General features: G+C 41.8%; 1 protein-coding gene across 2 annotated transcripts in view; it reads right to left on the bottom strand.

Annotated features, from left to right (window-relative positions):
* SLC12A1 (solute carrier family 12 member 1) overlaps positions 1-20,418 on the bottom strand; it is a 243,034-nt gene that overhangs the window by 87,396 nt on the left and 135,220 nt on the right. For both annotated transcript variants that reach the window (XM_075345801.1, XM_075345802.1), the window contains 3 exons: positions 6,468-6,567; positions 4,183-4,294; positions 1,981-2,118 (listed from right to left, as the gene is read on the bottom strand). In XM_075345801.1, the coding sequence (XP_075201916.1) occupies positions 1,981-2,118; positions 4,183-4,294; positions 6,468-6,567 (350 nt within the window). The remainder of the gene's footprint in view (positions 1-1,980; positions 2,119-4,182; positions 4,295-6,467; positions 6,568-20,418) is intronic.

The raw sequence follows: 20,418 nt of genomic DNA, 5'->3' as shown, positions 1-20,418 counted from the left end.
GCTTGGTGCAGGCTCTGCTCATCCACTAGGCTGGGTTTCCCTGGGATCTGCAGTACCACTGGCTGACTGTAAGTGGCGTGTGTCTTCTAGCTGAAGTTTACCATCATTCAGCTGCAGCCAATGGGAAGACACCACACCCTTCTTATTCCCCCTCCTGTCATGTGACCACTGCCAGAGATAGTTCTGTACTCCTGGTTCATGTGCTGTTTGTATTTTGATTCCTGTGCGCTGACCTTTGCTTGTTTTTTGACTACCCTCCTGCCTGTCGTTTTTGTACCTTGCTGCCAGTTCCGTATTTGACCTCTGTTTTGTCTTCTCACTATGCCCTTGCCTGCTGATTATGTTCCTGTTTAGTATTTCCTGGTTTTTGACCCTGCCTGACCACCACGGACTACAGCCTACCACAGGTGGTGATCTCTGGGGCCCTATGTAATTCCAAATCGCTGTATAAGGGTTAAAGGGTGGCAGAGTTCTCGGGGTCCTGCTTTGTGAGCGGCTTTTATCTAGCCTCCCTTTACAGCGAGTCTGTGTCTGTGGCTCAAGGCAGGCGTTACAGTATTATTATCCAAAAAATTCGGTACATTTAACCCCTTAACGACCGCGGGCCGTAAAATTACGTCGTTGCGGTCATAACGTTACTGCCCGCGGTCTGCCGGCAGCATCATGCTGCGATCGGCACACATCTCAGCTGATTTTCACAGCTGAGATGTGTGCCTGCTAGGCACGAGCAGAATCGTTATCTGCTCGTGCCGTTTAACCCCTTATATGGCGCTGTCAATATGTGACAGCGCCATTATAAGCGCGATCGCGGTAAAGTTTTACTTACCGCCCGATACCGGAAGTCACGTGACGCGATCACGTGACTTCCGATAGTTGTCATGGTAGCACAGGGTCATGTGATGACTCCTGTACTACACCTGACTTGCTTTCACTTTCGCTGTGCCGGCGGCACAGCAAAAGAGAAAGAGAGCGTATCTGCGCTTTACAGCCTTGTAGCTGTGATCAGCAGATACTGCAGAGCGATCGGATTGCTGATCGCAATAGCCCCCTAGGGGGACTAGTAAAATAAAAAAAAAAAGTTAAAAAAAAGTTTTAAAAAATTTAAAAAAAAGAAAAAAAACCTAAAAGTTCAAATCACCCCCCATTCGCCCCATTGAAAATTAAAGGGTTAAAAAAATAAAAAATATACACACATTTGGTATCGCCGCGTTCAGAAACGCCCGATCTATCAAAATATAAAATCAATTAATCTGATCAGTATACGGCGTAGCGGCAAAAAAATTCCAAACGCCAAAACGACGTTTTTTTTTCGCCACAACTTTTGCGCAAAATGCAATGAGGCGATCAAAACGTAGCATCTGCGCAAAAATGGTACCGTTAAAAAAGTCAGCTCGAGACGCAAAAAATAAGCCGTCACTGAGCCATAGATCCCGAAAAATGAGAACGCTACGGGTCACGGAATATGACGTAAAACGTGCGCCACTTTTTTCGGACAAACTTCCGATTTTTTTTTAACCCCTTATATAAAAGTAAACCTATACATGTTTGGTGTCTACGAACTCGCACTGACCTGAGGCATCACACCCACACATCAGTTGTACCATACAGTGAACACAGTGAATAAAATATGTCAAAAACCATAGTGCTATCGCACGTTTTTTGCAATTTTTCTGCATTTGGATTTTTTTTGCCGTTTTCCAGTACACTATATGGTAAAACTGATGGTTTCATTTAAAAGTACAGCTCGTTCCACAAAAAATTAGCCCTCACATGACCATATTGACTGAAAAATAAAAAAGTTACGTCTCTCAGAAAAAGAATGGCGAAAAAAAAAAACGGAAAGCGAAAAATCGGCCGGTCGTGAAGGGGTTAAGATTATGGGTGTAATGTGAAAAAGGTCACGGGTTATGAATACTTTTTCAGGACACTTTACAACTATTGGACATGTAACACGGTAACAAATTGATTTCTGTGTCTCACCTGGATGAGCGTTCTTGCACCTTCCCGGAAGTTGTCTGCAGCGATGGCAGCATAGAAGGCTTTCTTGTTTTTATTTAACCATGTCTGCTTTTTGACCATTCCACTGTTCATTTCTTTTACAGCCTGTTTGCGTGGTCCCTGCGTAACATAATAACAGTTCAGTGGAATTAAACATTGTGAAATGAAATTATACAGTTACCGCTCAACAAAATCTTTGGAAATTGTTTTTCAGCTATAACATGAAAAAAAACAACTTACATTTTCTTTGATTACCCGCAGTGAAGATCACAGACGTATGAGATTGCATAGTATTATCCAGTGGTGTATAAATTATAAAATATAACTGTGATCTAACTTAATTTGGAAGCCATAGTGATCCTTTAACTATTTGATTGCTGACAGTAGCTTCAGCTTCTAAATGCTGGAATGCAGCATTAAAATAATATTCAAGAACTCGGAAGTTCTAATCCAAATGGAGGAGTGAAGGTTAAAACAAGACATGTTTTAGTATGGACTCCAATAAGCAATCTAATCAATTTCTTGTTTGTACAGACACCATAGGCTACACGCTCCCAAATCGGCCTGAATGCTTAAAGTGTAACCATCGTTTTAATTTTTCTATTATAAATAAAGAGTAGACATGAAAATAAGATATGTCATCATGATTGGGAAGTGGTGCCTGACTTATGATGCATGGTTATGTCATGGCGATTGTGCGGGGCACTGGAGCTGTGCCTGCGCAATCGCCACCCCAGGCATTTTAAGGTCCTAAATACCGACATTGACATCGCTGACAACATTTAGGAGGCTGGGAGAGGGAGAGCACTGTCATTGCAAAGGCCTGATCATCCACGACCTCTGGAGAAATTGTGTAACAAATTGTATGCTCCATTTTCTCCTATTACCCTTTCTGAGAGGTAATTTTTTTGGGACCAAAGCAACAGTATAAAAGTTTTTAATTTTTACCTTTCACAGCCCAATGTTATACAATTCCATGAATCACCTGAGGGTTAAAATTGTACTACGCCCCAAGATGAATTCCTTGAGAAGTGCAATTTACAGAATGGGTTTACTTGTGGGGGGATTCTGCTGTTTTAGCATGTCAGGGGATCTTCAAATGTGACATTGCGTCCGCAACCTATTGCATCCAAAATGGTGCTCCTTCTCTTCCAAGCCCTGCAGTGTACCGAAGCAATAGTTTTCCATTACACATGGGGTATCGGTGTACTCAGGAGAAATTGCACAACAAATTGTATGGTGCATTTTCTCTTGTTATCTTTGTAAAATACAATATTTCGGTTTCTGTGTGTGGGGTTTCCACTGTTTAGGGACATCAGGGGCTCTGCAAATGTGATATGGCGTCGGTTAGTGAAACAGCCCTCTATTCATTCCGAGCCTTGCCGTGTGCCCAAACAGTAGTTTTCCACCACATATGGGGTATCAGTGTATTCAGTAGAAATTGCACAATAAATTTTATGCTGCATTTTCTCCTGTCACCTTTGTGAAAAAGCTACATTTTTGTGGGAAAAGGTATACGGTATTTTTTTCCCTTCATGTTGCTTTAGTTCCTGTGAAGCACCTGAAGGTTTAACAAATGTCTTAGATGTGATATTTGAGCATTTTAAGGGGTGAAGTTCTTCGAGAGGTATCACTTTGGGGTATTTTGTCATTTCTGCCTCTTGAAGTCACATGTCAAATGTGATGTGGTCCTTAAAAAAATGGCTTTGTGCTGCCAAATGTTCAAACTTTCTAATTTCCTAACAACAAAAATATTTTTCAAACTCATGCTGATGTAAAGTAGACGTAGATATGTGATAAGTATTATTTATTAACTATTTTGTGTTACATAACTCTGGTTTAAAGACATAAAAATTCAGAGTTTGAAAGTTTTCTAAATTTTCACCAAATTTCTGATATTTTCACAAAAGCAAAAAGAATTGTCCTAAATTTACCATTGTTGTTAAGTGCAATATGTCACAAAAAACAATCTCAGACTTACTTGTCAGAATTGAAAAAAATGGCTTGGTTAGGAAGATGAAAACAGGCTTGGGGTGAAAGGGTCAAAACAGGGAAAAATTGGAAAATGAACAATACTGAAGGCATATTTAAGTCTCTTGTCTCTTGTCCTTGTAAAACATTTTTTAAGATTTTCTTCCCTCTGGGAAATACACATAGTATATACAAATAGACTCATTTACTTACAGCAAACACCTCACAGCAGATACAGAGCCCGATGTTCTTGGTGAAGGAGTGAGTAATATCCAAAAGGGCTGGTCTTGCCATTGGTGCACCAGTTAAAACCAAGCACTGGGGTCTGCAAAATAAAGAAAAAATAAAATGTTATTGCAATCATAGCATGGTATGCCCTATAAGAGATAACTTGCTCATTGCTGGGGGGTCCTACAGGTGTGACCGTAGCCAATTCCTAGGATGGACAGTGTTCAGAAGAGGTTTAGTAACTTGGTAAGTAAGACCTCATTCAAATGTCAGTGTTTTACATATGGTTTCGTTTCATGTTTTTCATGGATAGAGCTTGTAATTATTATATTCTATGAGGCAGTTCACAACCATGTATTTTTCCAGACCGAGTGGTCCATAAAAAAAATCACAGTCACTTGTCTGAATTTGATCTGAGAAATAGATCAAACACATCAATGCAAGTCCATGGGTCCGTGAAAAAAAAATCAGACAGCAGCCTAATACCATTCATGTGCTGTCTTTTTTTCAAGGACTTCTTGAGACAAGAAGCTTGAGAAACTTCCATCAGTTATTTCTATTCACAGAAGGTAAACTAATGAAACTCTGATAGTAAAAACTGACACTGATGAAAATCAGATTAAGAACACTGATGGAAATTGGACGGACAGTTTTTGCATCTGAATGAGACCTGAGATGGTATTTCCATTTTGCACCTAAAATGTAAAAAGAACAAACAAAAACAAAACATATTTCAGCTATAAAGTTAGTGGCTTTGCAAATACCCCACCATTTTTTGTCTATAGCACTAAGGGAGACTAAAGATGACCGGGTTTACTTCTCGGTACCCCAGTCAGCGACCTGGGTCTGTACTCTCTGGCTGTGGACAGGAGCTGCGCCAATTTCCTTACCCACTGGGATCCCAGGGTCGACTTATTATTAGCTGAGTTGGTGAGATGTCACCTATGCACCGCACAGCCCACAGATTACTTCATACTAGGCCGGTGAATCGAATGCTGCACCAGGGAATCCAGAATGTCAGGAAATTCACGCAACTTCTGTCCACAGACAGAGCGCACTGACCTACACTGTGGACTGGGGTTGTGCAAAGTGATCTGCTCATCTCTAAGGGTACTATCTCACTAAACGATGTACCAGCGATTCCGACCACAATACAACCTGGTCAGGATCGCTGGTGCGTCAAAACATGGTCGCTGGTGAGCTGTCAATCAGGCAGATCTCACCAGTGACCAGCCACCAGCGACTTGTGTAACGATACTGCGCTTGGAAATCAGGGTAAATATCGGGTAACTAAGCAAAGCGCTTTGCTTGGTTACCCAATATTTACCCTGGTTACCAGCGTACACCGCTTAGCGCTGGCTCCCTGTATCCGTAGCTAGGGTACACATTGGGTTACTAAGCAAAGCGCTTTGCTTAGTTACTCGATATTTACCCTGGCTACGTGTACGCTGGTAACCAGGGTAAATATCGGGTAACCAAGCAAACCGCTTTGCTAAGTTACCCGATATTTACCCTGGTTACTAGCGTACGCTGCTTACACAGAGTCGGTGCTTGTTGGTCTCCCGCCGTCAAACACGCTGATGTGTGCTGCACAGCGGGAGACCAACGAGCAAAAAATGAACCAGAACAGTGTGTAACGATCAGCGAATTCACAGCAGGGGCCAGGTCGCTGCTTAGTGTCACACACAGCGAGATCGCTGATGAGGTCACTGGTACGTCACAAAACCTGTGACTCATCAGCGATCTCGCTAGCGATCTCGCTATGTGAGCAGTACCCCTTATGAAGATCTATGATAACAGCCTATGTGTTTTGATCTTTTTTTCTTTCTTTCAGTTAGTAGTTAACAAAGGATAAAGGGCAGACAGAAGACAGTATGGTTGCAAGATCAGACTACACAATGCTTGTTTGTAGACTGTAACTAAGGAGACCTATACAGTAGATCTGCAAAGGAGAGGCATTAGATAGCTGTCGAACAAGCTTTCAGTCAACACTACAACTATCTATTGTGACTCTCTAATATATAGGAACACTCCTATGCTCAGCAAAGCACTCCTGTGTTCTCTATGAGAGAGATGGATGTCAGACTTCTTTGGCAGAGACTTATCTCCAGGGAGAACAAAAGGATCAACCTTTGAAATTTAACATGGCGGGTCGTTCTCTCTCCTGACATTATCTGTTGGGGGAGCATATCAAAGCCACTATATAAATTCATCTAGGGTCCATCTTGTCAAGTAACAGTTTAGAAAATCAGATACATCATAGGAAATACCTGAAATTTTTTACATGCTCATCAATAATGTTCAAATCCAACGCAGTGTTTAACGCCTTTGTGTATTGTAGAGCCTGGGTTGAAGATCCCCAATTAACATCTGTCCGGAAAACAATATTACATTACAGTTAGCAATATGGGATTGACAAGTTTGGTTTGTATCATTTGAACATAAAACTATGCAGATTTATAAACCATTTTTCTCATTCACTATTTGGATATGTCAACAAAATCATATTACAAAAAGTCTCGAGATCAGGTGGGTGCGATAAACAGATTCAAGGGCCTTAGGACGGCTTGGCACACTACGACATCGCGGGTGCGATGACGGTGGGGTCAAATCGAAAGTGACGCACATCCGGCGTCACTTGCGATGTCGTACTGTGTAAATCTTAGATGATACGATGAACGAGCGCAAAAGCGTCGTTATCGTATCATTGGTGCAGGCTCCGACATTTCCATAATGCCGGTGCCGCAACAGGTACGATGTAGTTCCTCGTTCCTGCGGCAGCACACATCGCTGTGTATGAAGCTGCAGGAACGTGGAACATCTCCTTACCTGCCGCTAGCGGCTATACGGAAGAAAGGAGGTGGGCGGGATGTTTACATCCTGCTCATCTCCGCCCCTCCGCCGCCATTGGCCGCCTGCCATGTGACGTCGCTGTGACGCCCACGACCCGCCCCCTTAGGAAGGAGGCAGGTCGCCGGCCAGAGCGACGGTCGCAGGGCCGGTAAGTGCATGTGAAGCTGGCGTAGCGATAATTATCGCTACGCCAGCTATCACAAGATATCGTACCTGCGACAGGGGCGGGGACTATCGCGTGCGACATCTCAGCATCGGCTTGCGATGTCGCAACGTGCAAAGCCCGCCTTAGTGCTAAGTGTGTAACTGTATAGCCTTGAAAACTGCAGTCCCTTTTTTGTGAGAATTTGTAAAAGTTCTAGCTCATAACACAATTCTGCAGGTTATACAGTATTTTGTCTCCAAAACATAATTTATAGTTGTACATTTTGGCCCAATGTTTTGTTTTTTTTTTGCTAGATTGGCTCCATTTGTGCAACTAATTTCCCCTCACCAACACAATATATTAACTAAAAGAGGTATTCCCATCTCCAAGATCCTATCCCGATATGTAGTAGGTGTAATAATAATATTATCAAATACCTACAGCTAAAAATGTAGTATAGTTATCCTGAATAGTTATGTCACTTTCCTCATGTGCAGGGCATTACAGTAGCTTAGATATGCATGGTTACAACTACTAGAAATTAACTAACTTGCAAAAAAATGCTTCACTACCGCATGTGGTATGATGCGGTAGGGATGCATTTTTTTTGCAATTGGATGCAGGAATATGGTGTACAAATTTCAGCACCAAATCTACTTTTCTTGGAAAAAAACCCCGAGGTTTTCTGCCGGGAGATGCAGGTCTCACCTCAGGTGATGTCACTGGTTTTAGTGAGGTTACCTGAGGTCAGGTGACCTGCGATCACAGATAGAGGACCATTTGAATCTCCAGCTGTGACCGCAACTGAGCTGAGTGACGTCACTGCTCATCGCTGCAGCTCATTTTCTGCCTGAAGCTCACAGTGGGTGGTCATTTTTCTATGTCTGCTCACTGTGACATCAGATGTAGCAGAGCTAAAATCGTCATGTGCCCTTGTGTGGCTTACGACGGACCTGGGTGTTTTGGGTGTTAATAAAGGGGTGACAGAGGGTAATTTTTTTTTAATTTTCTCATAGCCTCCTCCCATTAATAATCTAGGGTTTAGTGGCAGCTGTTATTAACCCCTTATCACTCCAACTGCCACCGCACCAGGGCAATCGGAAAAGGCGGGTTAAGTGCCGGGACTGTTGCATCTAATGGATGCGGCAATTCTGGGTGGCTGCAGGTTGCTATTTTTAGGCTGCAGGGGCCAATAAGCATGGGTCTCCCCAGCTTGAGAATACCAGCCCCTAGCTGTTGGGCTTTATCATGGCTGGGAATCAAAATTGTGGGGACCACACGACAGTTTTTTTTTCACTATTTATATAAATAATTAAATAAAATGCAAGCAGTTCCTCTTATTTTGATACACAGTCAAGATAAGCACACTGTTAGGGGCTGCAGCCTGCAGCTATATGCTTTATCTGTGCTAGGTATCATAGTTGCAGTAAGACGTTGTAACACAGGCTAGGGGCGCATCTGACTGCAGCCAATCAGAGATGCCAGGACTGCCGGTGGGGGGGAAGCAGTGAATATGGATGAGCAATAATGAGCGGCCCCGGAAGAAGAATGAGCAGCCGTGGGAGCACTTAACAGCCGCACCAGAGACTCAGTAAGTATAGCGCACTTGCTCCAATCCTCCTATCCCTTCTACCACCATTTTTATGTCCTGGATTCTGGTCCCCATAGGCGTATATGGGGACTGGCATTTAGCCAGATATCCAGGATCAATTCTTGGCCAGAACCAGATTTATTTTTAAATCCAGTTAAATCTGCCGGTCCCAGTTATCTGCGAGTCCGACCATCACTTCTAAGCAACTAAAGGCCTTTCACACATTATTTAATATTCATTTTCATGAGTTCACCATCAGGATGACACTAAACCACAAAGTTGTGCTTGGTAGTATTGCAATGAAAAAGCCAATGATCTTCAAAAAAAACTTTAATGTCCGTTTGTAGTTTTTTAAAGATCACCTGGACAAGCATGAACACAATTGGAATAATGTTTTGTGGATGGATTTGACAAAATTAAAGCTTTTTGGTGTATATGAAAAGTGTTCATTTAGACAAAGAAAAACACTGCATTATAACATATAAGTACTGCGCAGAAGAAAGGCCTGGCAAGTTACTTCTGGATTACGCCAAGAAAACTTGTACAACTAAAGGAATTCAATATAGTGCTGGAAGATGCACCCCTAGGTCAGAAGCTACTGGGGAAGAGCCAATGGTCAACATGAGTATGATCAAGTCTCATGACGTCAGGATCAAAACTGCAAAGTAATCTTTGAACTGATATTCATTGGTCGAAAGAGAAGATCAAAAGCTGCAATATATCATAAAGTTTGGAACTTGGAATGTAAGAATCATGAAACTAGGCAAATTTGACATCGTCAAGGCTGAAATGGGCAAACAGGACTCAACTTACTCGGAACTAGCAAACTAAGATAGACTCAATCCAGACATTTCCAGTCAAACGAACATTGGGTCTACTATTCTGGCAATGATAACCATAGAAGAAATGGTGTTGCTTTTATTCTCAATCAAAGATTGGCGGGTGCTGTCCAGAAGTACAGAGCTATGAGTGATAGAGTCATCTCGATACAGCTACAAGGAGTGCCAATACATGTCACAAGTCTATTCACCAACAATAGATGCTGAAGAGCAGGACGTTAAACTATTCTATGATCAAGTTGAAGAAGAAATCAACGAGACGCCAAAACTAGACTTACTCATTATCATGAGAGGCTTGAATGCCAAAGTGAGCTAAAGCAAACATGGAACCGTTGTTGGAAACTTTGGACTTGATGAACGAAACAAGGCTGGAGGAAGATTAAGTGCCTTTGTAAAACCAATCAACTGTTCATCATGAACACATTCTTCCAAAATCATAAACGACCATGGACATCACCGAATAGGGCCTATAAGAATCAAATTTACTACACATGTTAGCTAAAGATATAAGTCATTGATCATTACAGCAAAAACAAGGTCAGGAGGTGACTGTGGAACTGATCATGAACTTTTGGCAGCAAAGATTAGCATCATGCTGCACAAATAGACTAGACAACAAGTCGGTTTCATCTTCGATTTGACCAACATACTTGAGATTTTTTGGAATGGTCTGCCCAATCAATTTATATCACTGGACACTGATGAAAGAAATCCTGAGGAATTATTGACACATATAAAGAAGCCAGAAAGACAATAAACAAGAGGCTGAAGAGACCCTGCAGCCATGGGTAACATAACCGGGTATGGGTAATGGGTAACATAAGCAGGGTATAGACAACATCAGTAAAAGTCTAAAGAGAGCCATTTGAGTAGACGAGTAACTTTATTACATATACAGTTAGGTCCAGAAATATTTGGACAGTGACACAATTTTCGCGAGTTGGGCTCTGCATGCCACCACATTGGATTTGAAATGAAACCTCTACAACAGAATTCAAGTGCAGATTGTAACGTTTAATTTGAAGGTTTGAACAAAAATATCTGATAGAAATTGTAGGAATTGTACACATTTCTTTACAAACACTCCACATTTTAGGAGGTCAAAAGTAATTGGACAAATAAACCAAACCCAAACAAAATATTTTTATTTTCAATATTTTGTTGCGAATCCTTTGGAGGCAATCACTGCCTTAAGTCTGGAACCCATGGACATCACCAAACGCTGGGTTTCCTCCTTCTTAATGCTTTGCCAGGCCTTTACAGCCGCAGCCTTCAGGTCTTGCTTGTTTGTGGGTCTTTCCGTCTTAAGTCTGGATTTGAGCAAGTGAAATGCATGCTCAATTGGGTTAAGATTTGGTGATTGACTTGGCCATTGCAGAATGTTCCACTTTTTTGCACTCATGAACTCCTGGGTAGCTTTGGCTGTATGCTTGGGGTCATTGTCCATCTGTACTATGAAGCGCCGTCCGATCAACTTTGCGGCATTTGGCTGAATCTGGGCTGAAAGTATATCCCGGTACACTTCAGAATTCATCCGGCTACTCTTGTCTGCTGTTATGTCATCAATAAACACAAGTGACCCAGTGCCATTGAAAGCCATGCATGCCCATGCCATCACGTTGCCTCCACCATGTTTTACAGAGGATGTGGTGTGCCTTGGATCATGTGCCGTTCCCTTTCTTTTCCAAACTTTTTTCTTCCCATCATTCTGGTACAGGTTGATCTTTGTCTCATCTGTCCATAGAATACTTTTCCAGAACTGAGCTGGCTTCATGAGGTGTTTTTCAGCAAATTTAACTCTGGCCTGTCTATTTTTGGAATTGATGAATGGTTTGCATCTAGATGTGAACCCTTTGTATTTACTTTCATGGAGTCTTCTCTTTACTGTTGACTTAGAGACAGATACACCTACTTCACTGAGAGTGTTCTGGACTTCAGTTGATGTTGTGAACGGGTTCTTCTTCACCAAAGAAAGTATGTGGCGATCATCCACCACTGTTGTCATCCGTGGACGCCCAGGCCTTTTTGAGTTCCCAAGCTCACCAGTCAATTCCTTTTTTCTCAGAATGTACCCGACTGTTGATTTTGCTACTCCAAGCATGTCTGCTATCTCTCTGATGAATTTTTCTTTTTTTTCAGCCTCAGGATGTTCTGCTTCACCTCAATTGAGAGTTCCTTAGACCGCATGTTGTCTGGTCACAGCAACAGCTTCCAAATGCAAAACCACACACCTGTAATCAACCCCAGACCTTTTAACTACTTCATTGATTACAGGTTAACGAGGGTGACGCCTTCAGAGTTAATTGCAGCCCTTAGAGTCCCTTGTCCAATTACTTTTGGTACCTTTAAAAAGAGGAGGCTATGCATTACAGAGCTATGATTCCTAAACCCTTTCTCCGATTTGGATGTGAAAACTCTCAAATTGCAGCTGGGAGTGTGCACTTTCAGCCCATATTATATATATAATTGTATTTCTGAACATGTTTTTGTAAACAGTTAAAATAACAAAACTTGTGTCACTGTCCAAATATTTCTGGACCTAACTGTATACAATATTTAAATACAAAGGCAGTATATTTATATACAATATATTTATATACAAAGATAAAAAAATGAACATCTGAAAGGCAATAACAGGAAGGCATACCAAAAGATCAAAGAGATACAACAAACATTTCATCCAAGAGTGGGAATGATGAAAAAAGTCAATGGGAACAAACTGACTGAGTCAGAACAGATCAAGAAGAGATAGAAAGAGTACACAGAGCATCTCTACAACAAGAATGACTCTGAGACTGGAAATGATAGTGAACCTAACATCTTGAAAGACAAAGTGGTTGCTGCGATAAAGCTTCTGTCAAAAACAAAACAGCTGCATGTGATAATATTCCAATAGAGCTAATAAATAGGATAAGCGGACCCGGACTTTAAAAGTTCAGATCTGCGCAGTTTCAAAGGTACTCGGGTGTCGGGCATTGGGCTGGGATTCCAGGTGTTTGATCCTGATCCGGCACTCAAGAAATTGAAAAAAATATAACAGGAAAATAAGACTGAAGCAAACGCTTCATACACACCAAACCTCTGTTATGAAGAAAAAACAAAAAGCCAGCACCAAATGTGCACTACAGCACTAAACATTCCAAACTGTACTTATTTTAAAAATTTTGAGATTTTTGGCAAAAAATTGCAATTTCTTGAGCTGCTTCGCCACGTCACGGCAAATCTCATTTGAAGCAGTCCTACACTAAAATATTTTTATAAAATGTGCCATACGGCCTCACATATGAATAGTAGAACTGCTCTTAGCAGCACTCACCTGGTCTATTTCAATCCCGTACCCATGACTGAGTCATGGCTGTGGGCGGGACAGGTCCAAGCAAATGCTGCATGAAGTAAATAGCCTGTGGACAAAGCCTGATGACTTAATGTGAACAGTCACCAACCGCCAAAATCTAGACAGATGGAATACATCCCAAATTGGGGTGCAAAGCAAGGTGGAGGTCAACCACCGACCAATTCAATGAAGAAAAAACAAAAAGCCAGCACCAAATGTGCACTACAGCACTAAACATTCCAAACTGTACTTATTTTAAAAATTTTGAGATTTTTGGCAAAAAATTGCAATTTCTTGAGCTGCTTCGCCACGTCACGGCAAATCTCATTTGAAGCAGTCCTACACTAAAATATTTTTATAAAATGTGCCATACGGCCTCACATATGAATAGTAGAACTGCTCTTAGCAGCACTCACCTGGTCTATTTCAATCCCGTACCCATGACTGAGTCATGGCTGTGGGCGGGACAGGTCCAAGCAAATGCTGCATGAAGTAAATAGCCTGTGGACAAAGCCTGATGACTTAATGTGAACAGTCACCAACCGCCAAAATCTAGACAGATGGAATACATCCCAAATTTTCTTCATTGAATTGGTCGGTGGTTGACCTCCACCTTGCTTTGCACCCCAATTTGGGATGTAATCCATCTGTCTAGATTTTGGCGGTTGGTGACTGTTCACATTAAGTCATCAGGCTTTGTCCACAGGCTATTTACTTCATGCAGCATTTGCTTGGACCTGTCCCGCCCACAGCCATGACTCAGTCATGGGTACGGGATTGAAATAGACCAGGTGAGTGCTGCTAAGAGCAGTTCTACTATTCATATGTGAGGCCGTATGGCACATTTTATAAAAATATTTTAGTGTAGGACTGCTTCAAATGAGATTTGCCGTGACGTGGCGAAGCAGCTCAAGAAATTGCAATTTTTTGCCAAAAATCTCAAAATTTTTAAAATAAGTACAGTTTGGAATGTTTAGTGCTGTAGTGCACATTTGGTGCTGGCTTTTTGTTTTTTCTTCATTGAATTGGTCGGTGGTTGACCTCCACCTTGCTTTGCACCCCAATTTGGGATGTATTCCATCTGTCTAGATTTTGGCGGTTGGTGACTGTTCACATTAAGTCATCAGGCTTTGTCCACAGGCTATTTACTTCATGCAGCATTTGCTTGGACCTGTCCCGCCCACAGCCATGACTCAGTCATGGGTACGGGATTGAAATAGACCAGGTGAGTGCTGCTAAGAGCAGTTCTACTATTCATATGTGAGGCCGTATGGCACATTTTATAAAAATATTTTAGTGTAGGACTGCTTCAAATGAGATTTGCCGTGACGTGGCAAAGCAGCTCAAGAAATTGCAATTTTTTGCCAAAAATCTCAAAATTTTTAAAATAAGTACAGTTTGGAATGTTTAGTGCTGTAGTGCACATTTGGTGCTGGCTTTTTGTTTTTTCTTCATTGAATTGGTCGGTGGTTGACCTCCACCTTGCTTTGCACCCCAATTTGGGATGTATTCCATCTGTCTAGATTTTGGCGGTTGGTGACTGTTCACATTAAGTCATCAGGCTTTGTCCACAGGCTATTTACTTCATGCAGCATTTGCTTGGACCTGTCCCGCCCACAGCCATGACTCAGTCATGGGTACGGGATTGAAATAGACCAGGTGAGTGCTGCTAAGAGCAGTTCTACTATTCATATGTGAGGCCGTATGGCACATTTTATAAAAATATTTTAGTGTAGGACTGCTTCAAATGAGATTTGCCGTGACGTGGCGAAGCAGCTCAAGAAATTGCAATTTTTTGCCAAAAATCTCAAAATTTTTAAAATAAGTACAGTTTGGAATGTTTAGTGCTGTAGTGCACATTTGGTGCTGGCTTTTTGTTTTTTCTTCATTGAATTGGTCGGTGGTTGACCTCCACCTTGCTTTGCACCCCAATTTGGGATGTATTCCATCTGTCTAGATTTTGGCGGTTGGTGACTGTTCACATTAAGTCATCAGGCTTTGTCCACAGGCTATTTACTTCATGCAGCATTTGCTTGGACCTGTCCCGCCCACAGCCATGACTCAGTCATGGGTACGGGATTGAAATAGACCAGGTGAGTGCTGCTAAGAGCAGTTCTACTATTCATATGTGAGGCCGTATGGCACATTTTATAAAAATATTTTAGTGTAGGACTGCTTCAAATGAGATTTGCCGTGACGTGGCGAAGCAGCTCAAGAAATTGCAATTTTTTGCCAAAAATCTCAAAATTTTTAAAATAAGTACAGTTTGGAATGTTTAGTGCTGTAGTGCACATTTGGTGCTGGCTTTTTGTTTTTTCTTCATTGAATTGGTCGGTGGTTGACCTCCACCTTGCTTTGCACCCCAATTTGGGATGTATTCCATCTGTCTAGATTTTGGCGGTTGGTGACTGTTCACATTAAGCCATCAGGCTTTGTCCACAGGCTATTTACTTCATGCAGCATTTGCTTGGACCTGTCCCGCCCACAGCCATGACTCAGTCATGGGTACGGGATTGAAATAGACCAGGTGAGTGCTGCTAAGAGCAGTTCTACTATTCATATGTGAGGCCGTATGGCACATTTTATAAAAATATTTTAGTGTAGGACTGCTTCAAATGAGATTTGCCGTGACGTGGCGAAGCAGCTCAAGAAATTGCAATTTTTTGCCAAAAATCTCAAAATTTTTAAAATAAGTACAGTTTGGAATGTTTAGTGCTGTAGTGCACATTTGGTGCTGGCTTTTTGTTTTTTCTTCATTGAATTGGTCGGTGGTTGACCTCCACCTTGCTTTGCACCCCAATTTGGGATGTATTCCATCTGTCTAGATTTTGGCGGTTGGTGACTGTTCACATTAAGTCATCAGGCTTTGTCCACAGGCTATTTACTTCATGCAGCATTTGCTTGGACCTGTCCCGCCCACAGCCATGACTCAGTCATGGGTACGGGATTGAAATAGACCAGGTGAGTGCTGCTAAGAGCAGTTCTACTATTCATATGTGAGGCCGTATGGCACATTTTATAAAAATATTTTAGTGTAGGACTGCTTCAAATGAGATTTGCCGTGACGTGGCGAAGCAGCTCAAGAAATTGCAATTTTTTGCCAAAAATCTCAAAATTTTTAAAATAAGTACAGTTTGGAATGTTTAGTGCTGTAGTGCACATTTGGTGCTGGCTTTTTGATTTTCTTCATTGAATTGGTCGGTGGTTGACCTCCACCTTGCTTTGCACCCCAATTTGGGATGTATTCCATCTGTCTAGATTTTGGCGGTTGGTGACTGTTCACATTAAGTCATCAGGCTTTGTCCACAGGCTATTTACTTCATGCAGCATTTGCTTGGACCTGTCCCGCCCACAGCCATGACTCAGTCATGGGTACGGGATTGAAATAGACCAGGTGAGTGCTGCTAAGAGCAGTTCTACTATTCATATGTGAGGCCGTATGGCACATTTTATAAAAATATTTTAGTGTAGGACTGCTTCAAATGAGATTTGCCGTGACGTGGCGAAGCAGCTCAAGAAATTGCAATTTTTTGCCAAAAATCTCAAAATTTTTAAAATAAGTACAGTTTGGAATGTTTAGTGCTGTAGTGCACATTTGGTGCTGGCTTTTTGTTTTTTCTTCATTGAATTGGTCGGTGGTTGACCTCCACCTTGCTTTGCACCCCAATTTGGGATGTATTCCATCTGTCTAGATTTTGGCGGTTGGTGACTGTTCACATTAAGTCATCAGGCTTTGTCCACAGGCTATTTACTTCATGCAGCATTTGCTTGGACCTGTCCCGCCCACAGCCATGACTCAGTCATGGGTACGGGATTGAAATAGACCAGGTGAGTGCTGCTAAGAGCAGTTCTACTATTCATATGTGAGGCCGTATGGCACATTTTATAAAAATATTTTAGTGTAGGACTGCTTCAAATGAGATTTGCCGTGACGTGGCGAAGCAGCTCAAGAAATTGCAATTTTTTGCCAAAAATCTCAAAATTTTTAAAATAAGTACAGTTTGGAATGTTTAGTGCTGTAGTGCACATTTGGTGCTGGCTTTTTGTTTTTTCTTCATTGAATTGGTCGGTGGTTGACCTCCACCTTGCTTTGCACCCCAATTTGGGATGTATTCCATCTGTCTAGATTTTGGCGGTTGGTGACTGTTCACATTAAGTCATCAGGCTTTGTCCACAGGCTATTTACTTCATGCAGCATTTGCTTGGACCTGTCCCGCCCACAGCCATGACTCAGTCATGGGTACGGGATTGAAATAGACCAGGTGAGTGCTGCTAAGAGCAGTTCTACTATTCATATGTGAGGCCGTATGGCACATTTTATAAAAATATTTTAGTGTAGGACTGCTTCAAATGAGATTTGCCGTGACGTGGCGAAGCAGCTCAAGAAATTGCAATTTTTTGCCAAAAATCTCAAAATTTTTAAAATAAGTACAGTTTGGAATGTTTAGTGCTGTAGTGCACATTTGGTGCTGGCTTTTTGTTTTTTCTTCATTGAATTGGTCGGTGGTTGACCTCCACCTTGCTTTGCACCCCAATTTGGGATGTATTCCATCTGTCTAGATTTTGGCGGTTGGTGACTGTTCACATTAAGTCATCAGGCTTTGTCCACAGGCTATTTACTTCATGCAGCATTTGCTTGGACCTGTCCCGCCCACAGCCATGACTCAGTCATGGGTACGGGATTGAAATAGACCAGGTGAGTGCTGCTAAGAGCAGTTCTACTATTCATATGTGAGGCCGTATGGCACATTTTATAAAAATATTTTAGTGTAGGACTGCTTCAAATGAGATTTGCCGTGACGTGGCGAAGCAGCTCAAGAAATTGCAATTTTTTGCCAAAAATCTCAAAATTTTTAAAATAAGTACAGTTTGGAATGTTTAGTGCTGTAGTGCACATTTGGTGCTTGCTTTTTGTTTTTTCTTCATTGAATTGGTCGGTGGTTGACCTCCACCTTGCTTTGCACCCCAATTTGGGATGTATTCCATCTGTCTAGATTTTGGCGGTTGGTGACTGTTCACATTAAGTCATCAGGCTTTGTCCACAGGCTATTTACTTCATGCAGCATTTGCTTGGACCTGTCCCGCCCACAGCCATGACTCAGTCATGGGTACGGTATTGAAATAGACCAGGTGAGTGCTGCTAAGAGCAGTTCTACTATTCATATGTGAGGCCGTATGGCACATTTTATAAAAATATTTTAGTGTAGGACTGCTTCAAATGAGATTTGCCGTGACGTGGCGAAGCAGCTCAAGAAATTGCAATTTTTTGCCAAAAATCTCAAAATTTTTAAAATAAGTACAGTTTGGAATGTTTAGTGCTGTAGTGCACATTTGGTGCTGGCTTTTTGTTTTTTCTTCATTGAATTGGTCGGTGGTTGACCTCCACCTTGCTTTGCACCCCAATTTGGGATGTATTCCATCTGTCTAGATTTTGGCGGTTGGTGACTGTTCACATTAAGTCATCAGGCTTTGTCCACAGGCTATTTACTTCATGCAGCATTTGCTTGGACCTGTCCCGCCCACAGCCATGACTCAGTCATGGGTACGGGATTGAAATAGACCAGGTGAGTGCTGCTAAGAGCAGTTCTACTATTCATATGTGAGGCCGTATGGCACATTTTATAAAAATATTTTAGTGTAGGACTGCTTCAAATGAGATTTGCCGTGACGTGGCGAAGCAGCTCAAGAAATTGCAATTTTTTGCCAAAAATCTCAAAATTTTTAAAATAAGTACAGTTTGGAATGTTTAGTGCTGTAGTGCACATTTGGTGCTGGCTTTTTGTTTTTTCTTCATTGAATTGGTCGGTGGTTGACCTCCACCTTGCTTTGCACCCCAATTTGGGATGTATTCCATCTGTCTAGATTTTGGCGGTTGGTGACTGTTCACATTAAGTCATCAGGCTTTGTCCACAGGCTATTTACTTCATGCAGCATTTGCTTGGACCTGTCCCGCCCACAGCCATGACTCAGTCATGGGTACGGGATTGAAATAGACCAGGTGAGTGCTGCTAAGAGCAGTTCTACTATTCATATGTGAGGCCGTATGGCACATTTTATAAAAATATTTTAGTGTAGGACTGCTTCAAATGAGATTTGCCGTGACGTGGCGAAGCAGCTCAAGAAATTGCAATTTTTTGCCAAAAATCTCAAAATTTTTAAAATAAGTACAGTTTGGAATGTTTAGTGCTGTAGTGCACATTTGGTGCTGGCTTTTTGTTTTTTCTTCATTGAATTGGTCGGTGGTTGACCTCCACCTTGCTTTGCACCCCAATTTGGGATGTATTCCATCTGTCTAGATTTTGGCGGTTGGTGACTGTTCACATTAAGTCATCAGGCTTTGTCCACAGGCTATTTACTTCATGCAGCATTTGCTTGGACCTGTCCCGCCCACAGCCATGACTCAGTCATGGGTACGGGATTGAAATAGACCAGGTGAGTGCTGCTAAGAGCAGTTCTACTATTCATATGTGAGGCCGTATGGCACATTTTATAAAAATATTTTAGTGTAGGACTGCTTCAAATGAGATTTGCCGTGACGTGGCGAAGCAGCTCAAGAAATTGCAATTTTTTGCCAAAAATCTCAAAATTTTTAAAATAAGTACAGTTTGGAATGTTTAGTGCTGTAGTGCACATTTGGTGCTGGCTTTTTGTTTTTTCTTCATTGAATTGGTCGGTGGTTGACCTCCACCTTGCTTTGCACCCCAATTTGGGATGTATTCCATCTGTCTAGATTTTGGCGGTTGGTGACTGTTCACATTAAGTCATCAGGCTTTGTCCACAGGCTATTTACTTCATGCAGCATTTGCTTGGACCTGTCCCGCCCACAGCCATGACTTAGTCATGGGTACGGGATTGAAATAGACCAGGTGAGTGCTGCTAAGAGCAGTTCTACTATTCATATGTGAGGCCGTATGGCACATTTTATAAAAATATTTTAGTGTAGGACTGCTTCAAATGAGATTTGCCGTGACGTGGCGAAGCAGCTCAAGAAATTGCAATTTTTTGCCAAAAATCTCAAAATTTTTAAAATAAGTACAGTTTGGAATGTTTAGTGCTGTAGTGCACATTTGGTGCTGGCTTTTTGTTTTTTCTTCATTGAATTGGTCGGTGGTTGACCTCCACCTTGCTTTGCACCCCAATTTGGGATGTATTCCATCTGTCTAGATTTTGGCGGTTGGTGACTGTTCACATTAAGTCATCAGGCTTTGTCCACAGGCTATTTACTTCATGCAGCATTTGCTTGGACCTGTCCCGCCCACAGCCATGACTCAGTCATGGGTACGGGATTGAAATAGACCAGGTGAGTGCTGCTAAGAGCAGTTCTACTATTCATATGTGAGGCCGTATGGCACATTTTATAAAAATATTTTAGTGTAGGACTGCTTCAAATGAGATTTGCCGTGACGTGGCGAAGCAGCTCAAGAAATTGCAATTTTTTGCCAAAAATCTCAAAATTTTT

This window comes from Anomaloglossus baeobatrachus, chromosome 4, assembly GCF_048569485.1.
Source record: "Anomaloglossus baeobatrachus isolate aAnoBae1 chromosome 4, aAnoBae1.hap1, whole genome shotgun sequence".
Lineage (NCBI taxonomy): Eukaryota > Metazoa > Chordata > Amphibia > Anura > Aromobatidae > Anomaloglossus > Anomaloglossus baeobatrachus.
The sequence above is the reverse complement of the archived record's forward strand: the minus strand, read 5'-3'. Positions and strand labels throughout refer to the sequence as shown.